Below are 14635 nucleotides of genomic sequence, written 5' to 3'. Positions count from 1 at the left end.
CCTGGCAGGGGGGAGGAGCCAGGGCCGCCGGCAAGGAACCCACGAAGAAGAGGATTATGGCTGCTCTGTGCAAAACCATTGCAGAGAGAAGGTTAGTATAACAGTGCTTCTCAACCTTTTTTCAGTCAAGGCACCCTTTAAAATTATGGACAGTCTCCAAGCACCCCATTCTAAAATGTAAAAAATGATTCTATTAGTTCAACATCTACACATGTAGGACACCCAAATTTTAGAGGTGATTTATTCTTCCAAATCAAATACATTTTTGCACACTGGTACTGACTAGCATTCCAATGTTTCTCGTTTCACTAAGTTTTTCTCTGTCACTCAGCTAATGTGACCCCAGCACTGATGGAGAGGGTCAGGGGAGAGTCAAACAAGGATGCTGTGCAGACGACAACATCCTCCTTATCAGCTGATGATGTCATAGGTTGTTGGGATGCCGCCAGCTTGTTCTTAGTGGTGCACAATGAAAACCCCTGCCTTTGTGTAACTAAAAGGCAGGCTTGATCCACCTCCTGGTTTATCCACATTTTTGAGGCAATATTTAGGCATTTTACCAAGGCATTCCTGAAGAAACCTCAAGGCACCCCTGGGCACCCTGGTTGAAAAAGCTTGGTATAACGTGTTTTGTTGTGGGTTTTTTGTTTAATGAATCACTTTTAATATAGGGAAGAGCATTGGAATTGATTTACTAAAACTGGAGAGTGCAAAATCTAGTGCAGCTTTGCATAGAAACCAATCAGCTTTCAGGTGGTGTTTGTTTGTTTTTTTTGTTGTTTTTTTTTTCCACAAAGCTTAATTGAACAAGCTGATGTTTGCAGCTATTTGGCTACGTGGGCAGCACAGTGGCTAAATAGTTAGCACTTCCACCTGGCAGTACTAGGGTCGTTGGTTCGAATCCCAGCCACGGCACCTCCTGCCTGGAGTTTGCATGTTCTCCCTGTGCCTGCGTGGGTTTCCTCCAGGTACTCCGGTTTCTTCCCACACTCCAAAGACATGCTGGTAGGTTAATTGGATCCTGTCTAAATTGGCCCTTTGTATATGAATGTGAGTTATGGACCTTAGATTGTACACCCCTTGAGGGTTAGGGACTGATGTGAATGTACAATATATATGTAAAGCGCTGCGTAAATTGACGGCGCTATATAAGTACCTGAAATAAATAAATGCTATGCACAGATGTACCAGATTTTGTACTTTCCAGTTTTAGTAAATCAATCCCATTGCTATAAGTATATTAATATATATTTGATAAATAAACTGTTAAATTCTGTATGTATAACTGTGTATATGAAACATTCCAATCCCTGCCTCGAATTTCAGAAGCCAACTGTGCCTTTCCATGTGTGGGACTACTATCAAGCCAGTCCTTCATAAGAGGGAGGGTATAAAGAGCAGTCTTTTTTTTTTGCAAGACAAACTTTTATAGCACACATTAACACTGCTATAGGCGAAGATCACGCTCAATCACATGCATGGATACACATACAAACACAAGTTTTATCTCCTGATCATAATTATACTTTGACATTGCTTTATTTTCTTATATTATAATAATCATCCACAGTTTCAACTCTCTTCAATTTGAACATTTCTCACCAATAAAAGGTAGTTCAGGTAAGTTTTTATGAGATACTGAAAAAAAAAATCACATTTAACATTCTAAAACCGTTTTCCTTGACTGGAGAAACTGGCCAAGCATTTATTCACAAGTTGTGCACTAAAGGGCAAGTTAAACCTTTATTCAGGTTATGAATTTATTCACAAGACTGACTGCTATGGGATCCTGTAGCTGGAGTTTTTACAGTGACGGGAAGTATTTTGGGACCTCTGTTGGCTTATATGACTTTTAGGGATTTGTTAAGCAGGATAATAGTAAGGTGATCGATTTTATAGGTTTCTTTTTACAAAATCACGTACATGCAATGTACTGACATTGTATTAATACTACACTGCATTATTTTGTGATAATTCTTTTTCTTTTTTCTCTTTCTAGTGTATTCGTAGTGTTTACACCAGCAAGATCATCAGCAGTGACCGTGATCTATTATCTGTGGTGTTTTTTGGGACCAGGGAAAGCAAAAATTCTGACCCCTTTAAGCAAATACATGTTCTGCATAATCTGGATACACCAGGTAAGAAATGATTTGTGTTGCTCAGCTTAGAGTGTAAATGCAAAAATCCTAGTTCCAAATACCAAGAATTTGTTAAACAGATATTGGTATATTTTTTATTTACCCACTGAAAAAAAAAATATGCAGTGATGGTCAGCTTTTATAAAGGCATATTAACCCCCCTGGTGGAATTCCCGAGTGTAGCTTGGGGTTAACTTTCAGTACCAGAAGCGGTAACCCGAGCTACACTCGGGATTACCCTGCAGCGTTGCTCAGGGATTCCCTCCAGCACTTACCTTGTCCTGCGCTCCTGCGATGCCCCCCTGCAGTGTCCCCGGCCATGTCCTCCGGCCGATGCCGGCTTCCATCTTCCAGGTTCCGTTCCCTGCGAGCGTCAGGATGTACGGGGGATGGAACCGGCGGGAAATTTTAAAAATGTGACATTTACTCAATACACTAAAATATCATAGTATAGCATTACTGTATCAAACCATTTCACATACATTTTATCCCTAATGCTTTGTCCTGTGCCCTGCCTACATTTTTACTGTTCTTTTTGCCTGGAAACTGAGAAACGTCTATGGCATCCAAAAAGCGTCCCTTTAGGTCAAAATTGGTTTTAGACCAGCTAGAGAACAGCCATAGTAAATTAGAACCACTTGCAGAATTGAGTGATGATTTGTGGGGAAATTCGTCATCAGACATTAAAAACGATTTTGCGACTAAGCTCATTGATGTGCAAACTTGGTGCTCTATTTCAAATTTCAGTGTGTTTGGTTTGATTACATTATTGAACTAAATTTATTATATTATTTTTTATGATTATTTATTATATTCTAATTTATGATTTCGTGGTTCAAATTTTATCATACCCGGGATGTTTACTAGACTCTTGTTCGGACAGATTTCAGTGAGTTATTCCTAAGAATTACAGGCCTACAATAAAAAAACAACATATTTCCATGCAAAAAAAGTACCACTTTGAGCACAGAAATACTGACATAATCAGACCGCTAGGGAGGGTAATGAAACCTAAACCCAGCTGAATGATCAGCCTTGGACGCAATGGGGTTTATTTACTAAAGCTGGAGAGTCCAAAATCAGACTCCCTTCTGCAAAGAAACCAATCAGCTTCTAACCTCAGCTTGTTCAATGAAGCTTTGGCAATGATACCTGGAAGCTGATTGGTTTCTATGCAGAAGGGAGTCTGATTTTGGACTCTCCAGCTTTAGTAAATAAACCCCCACCTGTCTGTCTGTGTTCAAGGTCTACCATTTGCAGGTAATCCCTCCATCAGCGATTACATGTGAGTGGCTGAGATTAGCTGTGAGATCCCTCAGCCTCCCATTACTTTTTAGTGAGGCTGCTGCCTGCAGCTAATCACTGGGTCTCTCTCATGTAATTGCTGGGACGTAAAAGTAAACACATGATATATTGAATATACAGTCATAAAATTTTGTTTTGCCAATTTTAAGTGTCTTGTAATTTTAATTTTGGGGCAGCAATGAATAATAATGTTAAAATGTGCAAGTGCATGAAAATCCTCTCTCCTTCCTAGTAAAGAATATAATCAGATGGGCTACTTATACACAAATGCTACTTTTGTTTACGAGAACAAGCATGTGTCGGAGATTGTTCCTGTTACCCTCCTTCCTGGTGCTTATACATTGATGAATTGTTGCATTTTGTTTTTCGGTAAATCAGTATTGTGGCATACCCCAAATCATGAAGACAAATACTGAGCAATTCTGTGAAAAGGTGAATGAAAAGCACAACAGAACTTTTGGTGCTTGCTAGTGGTAAACTCACCATTCATCTGTTTTGACCACATCTGCTATTTAACACCTCACTCCCCTAAACTGATTTCCACTATGTATCTCCAGCTCAACTGTTTAACCAAACATACTGACCTCACCTTTTTTTACAAATTGGAGAGTAACCTTCAGTGCACCAAAACTGAGGAAGACTAGCAAGAAATTTGGTCCACTATCACCTCATGTTCTATAAATATAACATTGGCCGAGTCAGAATTTAACCACTTGCCCTCCAGAGGATTTACCCCCCCTCTTCCTGACCAGGCCATTTTTTGCATTATGGCGCTGTTACTTTAATTGACAATTGCACGGTCATGCAAAAAGGCACCCAAACAAACTTTTACGTCCTTTTTTTTTCCCACAGTGGTTATTGGTATTTGATTGCCTGTGCATTTTTTTTTGCACTATTAGAAAAAAAAAAAAAAAAAAACCACTGACCATTTTGAAAAAAAAACAATAGTTTTGACTTTTTGCTATTAAACATGTCCAGTAAAAAAACATAAAAAATCTAATTTCATCATAAATTTAGGCCAAAATGTTTTCTACTGCATGTCTTTGCTAAAAAAAAAAAAAAAAATCGCAATACGTGTAAATTAATTGGTTTACGTGAAAGTTATAGCGTTTACAAGTGGCGGTATATATACTGGAATTTTTTTTTTTTATTATTACTAGTAATGGTGGCGATCAGCGACTTATAGCGGCACTGCGGTGGGCATGTTGACAGTGGAGGGAACTGACATGGTGTCACTGACATCCCCTGTGACACCAATACAGTGATCAGTGCTAATAAAAACCACTGACGCTGTACTAATGGCACTGGGCAGGAAGGGGTTAACATGTGGGGCGATCAAAGGGTTGTGTGCTACTTGACTGTATATGCTGTGTTAGTGCTTTCAACTGTAAGCACACTGCTTTGTATGGCTGTGCTATGCAGAGCCATACAAAGCAGTGTGCAGGAGCGGACAGGAGAGAGAACTGTATGGTTTACTTAAAGTTCTCTTCCTCCATCGGTATTTTGCGGCAATCACCGGGTGCCAGCAAGTAATCACTGGCCAGGACCCAAAAATGCAAAATCGTGTGTGTGTGTGTGTGTGTGTGTGTGTGTGTGTGTGTGTGTGTGTGTGTGTGTATAACGATCTGGAGTAATTTTGGACCACTCCTCTTCACAAAACTGTTTCAGTGTAGCAATATTCTTGGGATGTCTGATGTGAATCACTCTCTTAAGGTCATGCCACAGCATTTCAATCGGGTTGAGGTCAGGACTCTGACTGGGCCACTCCAGAAGGCGTATTCTGTGCTATTGCAGCCATTGTTTTGTCGAATTACTTGTATGCTTTGGGTCATTGTCCTGTTGCATCACCCATCCTCTGCGGAGCTTCAGTTGGCGGACAGATGGTCGTACATTTTCCTGCAAAATGTCTTGATAAACTCTGGAATTCATTTTCCCATCAATGACAACAATCCATCCAGGCCCTGAGGCAGCAAAGCAGCCCCAAACCATGATGCTCCCTCTGCCATGTTTTACAGTGGGGATGAGGTTTTGATGTTGGTGTGCTGAGCCTTTTTTTCTCCACATAGTGTTGTGTGTTCTTCCCAAACAACTCAATCTTGGTTTCATCTGTCCACAGTATATTTTGCCAGTAGTGCTGTGGAACATCCAGGTGCTCTTTTGCAAACTTCAAACGTGCTGCAATATTCTTTTTGGACAGCAATGGCTTCCTCCGTGGTGTCCTCCCATGTACTTCATTCTTGTTTAATGGTTTCCTTATTGTAGATGTGTCAACAAAAATGTTAGCATGTGCCAGAGATTTCTGTAGGTCTTTAGCTGACACTCTGGGATTCTTCTTTACCTCATGCAGCATTCTGCGCTGTGCTCTTGCAGTCATTTTTACAGGATGACCACGCCTAGGGAGAGTAGCAACAGTGCTAAACTTTCTCCATTTGTAGACAGTCCGTCTTACTGTGGACACATGAACATCAAGGCTTTTGGAGATACTTTTGTAACCCTTTCCAGCTTCATGCAAGTCAACAATTCTTGATCGTTGGTCTTCTGAGAGCTCTTTTCTGTGAGGCATGGTTCACATCAGACAGTACTTCTTGAAACCAGTAAACCCAAAACAGGTGTTTTTTAAGGGCAGGACAGCTGTCAGCAACACATCCAATATCATCACACTGATTGGAGTCAAGGCTGGCTCACTCCTGGCTCCAATTAGCTCTGGGAGAAGTCATTAAGCTAGGGCCTCACATACTTTTTCCTCCCTGCACTGTGAATGTTTACATGTTATGTGCAATTAAACCATGGCAACATCCAATGTTTGTGTAGTATTCTGTTCAGCAGACTGTGTTCTTCTATTGTTGTGCCTTAGATGACGTTCAGAGCACATTTCATGCCCAATTCATGCAAAACTCCACGTAATCCCAAGGGGTTCACATACTTTTTCTTGCAACTGTGTGTATATGTGTGTGTGTGTGTGTGTGTGTGTGTGTGTGTGTGTGTGTGTGTGTGTGTGTGTGTATATATCATTTTGCGCACCCCTGACACCCTGTGGCAGTATATCTGCTATAGGGCGGCTGCAGAGCGGTTAAAGATTGTCACCCAGTGGTACTTGGTTCTATCAAGATTCCAAAAAAGATATATATATATATATATATATATATATATATATATGCGCTATATTGCACTATGATCTATTCAGATTCAGTGGGTATACCCCAAATAAGTGGCCAGCACAATATTGCAGGTTACACTACATAAAAAATATATATACAGAAAGTGCTGCGCTAAATTTAAACTTTCAAGTACATTATTAATATAACAAAACAGTCCATTCCAAAGCTATTTGTATGTAGAAAGAAGTTCTTCGATCAAGGACCCAACAGAAATCCAACAAATTCTCAAGAAATCACCAAAAGGAAAAATCCTTCACCAACACCAATCACACTTACCAGATGATATTGACCCCCAAAAAAGGAAAGGTCAATATGCGCTGTGTGTTTCCTGGAAGCAAATTATGGACTTGTAAACAATCCTTAAGGATCCTGGTCTTCAATACAGAATGTTTTTGGATGGACCTAAGTAAATATTATCCTTGTAGAGGACAATCCAGTTTAGAAGGGAAAAAAAGGAATCCTCATAGTATAGTAATTTTAAAATTTTGAATGCCTAAAATGCAGTAAAACACATACATCATATAATAATTAAAATAGCATGTCACCATATCCAAATTGCGATTTGTTTCCAACCATTAAGATGGCTGCCATGTTCCGATGCGTGGTGACATCACACGCTGTGGCTCCTTCCTATGTGTTTCATCACCAATGATGTCCTCGGGGGCGTGGCCGGCGTCAAAACGTTGCTTCATATATAGGAAAGGATACCCCTCCTTTCTCTACTAATGATCAAAAACCGGAACCAGAAAAGATGGAACAAGGCAATGCATCCTGTCCCAAAATAATTATACAACCAAAGCTGGAAAAATTATTATGGGACAAAAAAGACTCACAATAAAAAAATCTCTTAAAATAAAATATGATGTACATGTTTTACTGCATTTGAGGCATTAAAAATTTGAAAATTACTTCTATCCCGATTTGTCACACTTGCATCCTTTGCTTCCCAATACATATTTTAAACCCTGCAACGCTATAGGAGATGCGATGCACATCTGGTGTACTGGACATATGCCAAGTAGATTTATTTTTTTTTTTAACAAAGCCCTTAAGATCCTTTAAACCTTATTTACCTCCCTAGTTGTCTGATTATGTCAGTATTTCTGTTCTCAAAGCTGTACATTTTTTGCATGGAAATATGTATTTTTTTTATTGTAGGCCTGTAATTTTTAGGAATAAATTTGAAACACGAAATCATAAATTATAATTTAATAAATAATCATAAAAAATAATATAATACATTTAATTCAAGAATATAATCAAACCAAAAACACTGAAATTTGAAATATATAGCACCAAGTTCGCACATCAATGAGCAAAGTCGCAAAATCGTTTTCAGTGTCTGATGACAAATTTCCCCACGAATCATCACTCAATTCTGCAAGTAGTTCTAATTTACTATCGCTATTTTCTAGCTGGTCTAAAACCGCTTTTGACCTAAAGAGACGCTTTTTGGACGCCATGGACATTTCTCAGTTTCCAGGCAGAAAGAACGGTAAAAATGCAGACAGGGCACATGACAAAGCACTAGGGACAAAATGTATGTGAAATGGTTTGATACAATAATGTTTTACTATGTGATTTTAGTGAATGTCACTTTTTGACATTTTTAAATTCCCCGCCGTTCCGTCCCCGTACGTCCTGACGTCGCAGGGAATGGAAACCAGAAGACGGATGCCGGCATCGGCCAGAGGACATCGCCGGGGAAGCTGCAGGGGGTACATCGCGGGAGCGAAGGACAAGGTAAGTGAAGAAGAGGTTCCGGAGCAACACTGCAAGGTATACCCGAGTGTAGCTTGGGGTTACCGCTTGTGGTGCTGAAACTTTACCCAGAGCTATACTCCAGGGAGGTTAATTGCCCCTTCCCAAGACGACTCTCATTAGGCCCAAATAGTAACTTGCATGTTACTAGCCATCAAACTTTGCAAGGGCTTTTGCAATTCACACAATTCATGAAATTTCCACAGCGCATAGACACAGTCTTTGTAAATAAGAAAATTACTATCCTCTTTCTGGTCACGCACAGGAAATTTCTTGCAGTATGGATTCCAAGGATCCAATAGGCTTACTTGCAGCTTTACCTCTCTGTAAGCAGCATACTTTAGAGGGGAATACATAGAAAGCCCTGGTGTCTTTTCCCCTTCCACCTTAGGAAGCCATAACATCGTATTCTATAAGCAACAGTCTTGTTGGCTCTGAGGAAGAGGTTAGTCCTCGAAACGTGGTAGCCTGTTGGAGGTCCTATTGCCCTGTTATGTGACATGATGAATCGTGGATTGGACTGTGCTCTTTCTGTATGATAAGCTTGCGATATTTGCAGGTTTTTTTTTTTAGTATAATACCACTTTTATAAAAAATACAAATATGTTTTAAGGATAATGCACTAGGCCAGTGCACCCTCCGTTTTGCTCTATCGTTACATGGTTTGCCAAAGACAGCGCCATTTACCAAATTTATAATGCTCCAATTCACACAGCTGATGTTGTCAAATCGTGGTTTGACGAGCATGCAGACGAAGTCTTGCACCTTCCCTGGATGCCACAGTCGCTGGGCCTTAATATAAAGCCACTATGATCAATTTTTTAGAGCAAGGTTCAAGCTTGTTTTCTGCCTCTGGCATCTCTGCGACAACTGGAACGATTTTTACATGAGTAGTATCAAATTTCATTATCCCCCATCCAAAACTTATATTTGTCAATTCCCAGGAGAATTCAGTTTGTCATATTGGGTAACAATTTTGTTGTTTAACCACTAGCCCTCCTGAGGATTTACCCCCCTTCCTGACCAGGCTTTTTTTTTGCTATTCGGCTCTGCACTACTTCAGCTGGTAATTGCGCAGTGATGCAATGCTGTACCCAAATGAAATGTGTGTCTTTTTTCACATAAATAGAGCTTTCTTTCAGTGGTATTTGATCACCTGTGCGCTTTTTATTTTTGCGCTGTAAAAAAAAAAAGTCCAAAAATTTTGAAAAAAAAAAAAAATTTTTTTTACTTTCAGCTATAAAAATATATACAGTAAACTCATTTAGTCATAAATTTAGGCCAAAATGTATTCTGCTACATGTTTTTGGTAAAAAAAATCCCGTGCATTAGCGGGCAAACTGGCGCTATCTAGGAGGGGCGCTAACACTATCCCAATAAGTGTATATTGATTTCTTTGTTTGAAAGTTATAGCATCTACAAACTATGGTATAGATATTGCAATTTATTCAATTTTTTTTGCGCATGTACAGTCATGCAATACTGTATATAAATTAAATTTTATGTCCTTATTTGCACACACAGAGCTTTCCTTTGGTGGTATTTAATCACCTCCTGGGTTTTTTTTTTCGATAAACAAAAAAAAAGACTGAAAAGTTTGAAAAAAAACTATATTCTCTCATTTCTGTCATAAAAAAAAATCCAAAAAACTAAAATTTCATCAAATTTAGGCCAAAATGTATTTTGTTACACGTCTTTGGTAAAAAAAAATTTAAACTACTGCATATTAATTGGTTTGTGTGAAAGTTATAGCATCTACAAACTATGGTATAGATAATGGAATTTACACAGCTTTTACTTTCTGACATTTCTTGAGGTGCTAAAGTACCAGGACAGTACAAACACCCCCAAATGGCCCCTTTTTGGAAAGTAGACACCCTAAGACAGTGATGGAGAACCTTTTTGAGCCCGAGTGCCCAAACTGCAACCCAAAACCAACTTATTTCTTTCAAAGTGCCAACACTGCAATGAAACCTGAATATCGAGCTTCTGGTTTAGAAAAAACAACTCGTACAGTAGTGCAAACTAATTAACAGTACAGGGATGACCAGAGACTGCGGACACAGTACAGGGATGACCAGAGACTGCGGACACAGTACAGGGATGACCAGAGACTGCGGACACAGTACAGGGATGACCAGAGACTGCGGACACAGTACAGGGATGACCAGAGACTGCGGACACAGTACAGGGATGACCAGAGACTGCGGACACAGTACAGGGATGACCAGAGACTGCGGACACAGTACAGGGATGACCAGAGACTGCGGACACAGTACAGGGATGACCAGAGACTGCGGACAGTACAGGAGATGACCAGAGACTGCGGACAGTACAGGGATGACCAGAGACTGCGGACACAGTACAGGAGATGACCAGAGACTGCGGACACAGTACAGGAGATGACCAGAGACTGCGGACACAGTACAGGGGATGACCAGTGACTGCGGACAGTACAGGGATGACCAGAGACTGCGGAAAGTACAGGAGATGACCAGAGACTGCGGACAGTACAGGAGATGACCAGAGACTGCGGAAAGTACAGGAGATGACCAGAGACTGCGGACACAGTACAGGAGATGACCAGAGACTGCGGACACAGTACAGGAGATGACCAGAGACTGCGGACACAGTACAGGAGATGACCAGAGACTGCGGACACAGTACAGGAGATGACCAGAGACTGCGGACACAGTACAGGAGATGACCAGAGACTGCGGACACAGTACAGGAGATGACCAGAGACTGCGGACACAGTACAGGAGATGACCAGAGACTGCGGACAGTACAGGAGATGACCAGAGACTGCGGACAGTACAGGGATGACCAGAGACTGCGGACACAGTACAGGGATGACCAGAGACTGCGGACACAGTACAGGAGATGACCAGAGACTGCGGACACAGTACAGGAGATGACCAGAGACTGCGGACACAGTACAGGAGATGACCAGAGACTGCGGACACAGTACAGGAGATGACCAGAGACTGCGGACACAGTACAGGAGATGACCAGAGACTGCGGACACAGTACAGGAGATGACCAGAGACTGCGGACACAGTACAGGAGATGACCAGAGACTGCGGACACAGTACAGGAGATGACCAGAGACTGCGGACACAGTACAGGAGATGACCAGAGACTGCGGACACAGTACAGGGATGACCAGAGACTGCGGACACAGTAAAGGAGATGACCAGAGACTGCGGACACAGTACAGGAGATGACCAGAGACTGCGGACACAGTACAGGGATGACCAGAGACTGCGGACACAGTACAGGGATGACCAGAGACTGCGGACACAGTACAGGGATGACCAGAGACTGCCGACAGTACAGGAGATGACCAGAGACTGCCGACAGTACAGGAGATGACCAGAGACTGCCGACAGTACAGGAGATGACCAGAGACTGCCGACAGTACAGGAGATGACCAGAGACTGCCGACAGTACAGGAGATGACCAGAGACTGCCGACAGTACAGGAGATGACCAGAGACTGCCGACAGCACAGGGATGACCAGAGACTGCGGACAGCACAGGGATGACCAGAGACTGCGGACAGCACAGGGATGACTGCTGACCTTTGGGGAGGGAGGGGGAGCGGGTACCTGAATTTGACAGTTACCCGCTCTTACTTCCGCAGAGTTTTTTTTTTATCTTACCTGTTCCTTTATCCAGCCGCGCGTTGTCTTCCCGGCTTCTGTAGTGTGGGCGCTCGTCGGACAGCCGGATGCCCAGTGCGCATGCGCGAGAAGCGCTGCGCTTTGTGATTGGTCCGGCGGCTTCTGGGATCTGTAATGTGTCCCAGGTACCGCCTTACCATTCACAAAGAGCACTGCTTCTTGTGCATGCGCACTTGGGACCCGGCTGTCACGCACACTACAGCCGGGAAGACAGCGCGCCGCTGGATTCTCCTGGCGTGCCCACAGATGAGGCTCGGCGTGCCGGCTGTGGCACGCGTGCCACGGGTTCGCCATCACTGCCCTAAGATATCTGCTGAGAGGCATGTTGAGTCCATGGAAGATTTTTTTTTTTCCACAAGTTTTTGGAAAATGACAAAAACTTTTTTTTTTTTCTTTTTTACACAAAGTTGTCACTTAAATGATATATTGCTCACACAAGCCATAGATATATGTGGAATTCCACCCCAAAATACATTCTGCTACTTCTACCGAGTATGAGGATACTACATGTGTGAGATGTTTTGGGAGCCTAGCCACATACAAGATCCTGAAATGAGCCAATGACCACTTTGAAAGCCTGAAGGTGCATAACTTTCTCATTTCACTTCCTCACTACCTATCAGTTTCAGAGGCCCTTAAATGCCAGGATAGCACCAACCCCCCCCCCCCCCAAATTACCCCTTTGTGGAGAGTAGACACCCCAAGGTATTTAAAAAGGGGTGTGGTGAGTATTTTGCAGATCTAATTTTTTCTCACAATGTTTTGAAATCTAAAAAAAAGAAAAGAAAAAAATGTTTTTGTTTTCTTCATTTTCCAAAAACTTGTGGCAACAAACTAGATCTGCAAAATACTCACCATGCTTCTTATCAAATTCCCTGGTGTGTCTACTTTCCCAAAAGTGGTCATTTGGGGGAGTTTGGTGCTATCTTGGCATTTCGGGGCTTCCGAAACTGTGGTAGGTAGTCAAGAAGTGTAATGAGGAAATAAAGCCCTTTAACTGCTTAAGGCCCGCCCACAGTACATTTACTGCTGCAGGGTGGGCCCGCTGCACAAAAGTGTGTGTGTGTGTGTGTGTGTATAAATATATATGTGAATCGCGCTCCCGTGATTTGGTGGGGGGCCCCCCGATTTAATCCACGAGGGATCAATCATCCAATTTAGGCCAGTGATGTCCAGCCTAAGTCGGATGACCGATCCCTGTCCTATCCTGTGTTGACAGTCACCAGTGTCATTAGTACAGTTTACAGATTTTTTGCTGATCACTTTATTAGTGTCGCTGGTAACTTCAGATAGCGTTAACATCAGCGCCCCTCCAAGGTAGCGTCAGATTGCCCGTTAGTACACCAGTAATCACATTTAACCCCTTGATTGCCAGGAACACGCTCATACACAAACCTCCATTGCAAGTATAGTGTCTGAACGGATCAATATCTTTGATCAGATCAGCGCTATACCAGCATTCACATTAGTGTAGTGTCCCCAAAAACGCAGTGTTAGCGGAATCAGCCCCGGCACCTGCCAGCACCTTTTTGCAGCAGTTCAAGCAGTCCCTGACAGCCAGCCATAGTGTAGTAAATAAGACTCTCTTTTTATTAAATAATAAAATGCCCACTCACTTTGTTGAACTCTGGTACAATGACATAGTAAACCTCATGCCTGGGTGTACTGCATGAGTTAGGATTAGTATGGGTGTTCAAAAAAGGCTCTGCGCCAGATGTGCGTCACCGCGTACCGGAAGCTGCGTCACGGCATATCTACGCGTTGCGTCACTCAACCACGTGACTTCATCAAGATATCACCATTGGTGCGCAGCTATCTTATCTATAGGGAACCTGCTTGACGGTAATGCGAATTCATAGAAAATAGGTCCATAAACTTGGAAGAAATATTTAACCAACCTGAGTGTGGATCAGTGGGTGACCTAGATACTCATTATAGGAAGCTATGTCACATAATGGAGAAGGTCTCCACGTGGTGGGATATTGTTACCCATGAAAAATATCTAAAAGATAAACTGGTACCCAGGAGGTTATGGTGGGATGTGCCCATTTGTGATGGGTTAACGGATCCTGAGGCAATAGATGAATGGTTCAATTTCTTTCACGAAAGAGGATTGGAACTGGTTCAATTTCTTTCACGAAAGAGGATTGGAACTGGTAAAAGTCTTATTAAAGAGAAAACAAAAGAAATTGAGGAATTTAGAAGCTCAAATAGGAGAAATTAAAGTAAAATTAGAACCGTTCAAAGAAACCCCGGAAATGCTTAATTTGACCAAACGTCTCAATAAAGATCTTGAGAACTTAGACCAGGAGCTTAAATATAGAAAGTCTAAAGAATATCAAAGGGATCTAAATGATCTGAAGAAAGGCCAAGTATTTAAATGGCAGTCCCCTGTAAATGAAGTAAAGGCTAATTCAGCCAATACCACTCCGGTTAAAGAAAAGAAAATTATGGGTGACAGTTCTATGTATCCAATTAGGGAACCAATCAAAGGACCTAATCAAGCTCATAATAATTTTAATCCCCGTATGTACCAAACACCCAGGAATGGGTGGAGACCTAGGAATGGGGGTACTGGATATAGAGGG

General features: G+C 41.9%; 1 protein-coding gene across 2 annotated transcripts in view; it reads left to right on the top strand.

Annotated features, from left to right (window-relative positions):
• Positions 1-14635, top strand: part of XRCC6 (X-ray repair cross complementing 6) — a 223278-nt gene that overhangs the window by 50399 nt on the left and 158244 nt on the right. For both annotated transcript variants that reach the window (XM_089687719.1, XM_089687718.1), the window contains exon 4: positions 2000-2138. In XM_089687719.1, coding sequence (XP_089543845.1) covers positions 2000-2138 — 139 coding nt within the window. The remainder of the gene's footprint in view (positions 1-1999; positions 2139-14635) is intronic.

Source organism: Staurois parvus, unplaced genomic scaffold (genome assembly GCF_062004578.1).
Source record: "Staurois parvus isolate SC_StPar_1 unplaced genomic scaffold, SC_StPar_1.0 ptg000436l, whole genome shotgun sequence".
Taxonomy (NCBI): Eukaryota; Metazoa; Chordata; class Amphibia; order Anura; family Ranidae; genus Staurois; species Staurois parvus.
The sequence above is the reverse complement of the archived record's forward strand: the minus strand, read 5'-3'. Positions and strand labels throughout refer to the sequence as shown.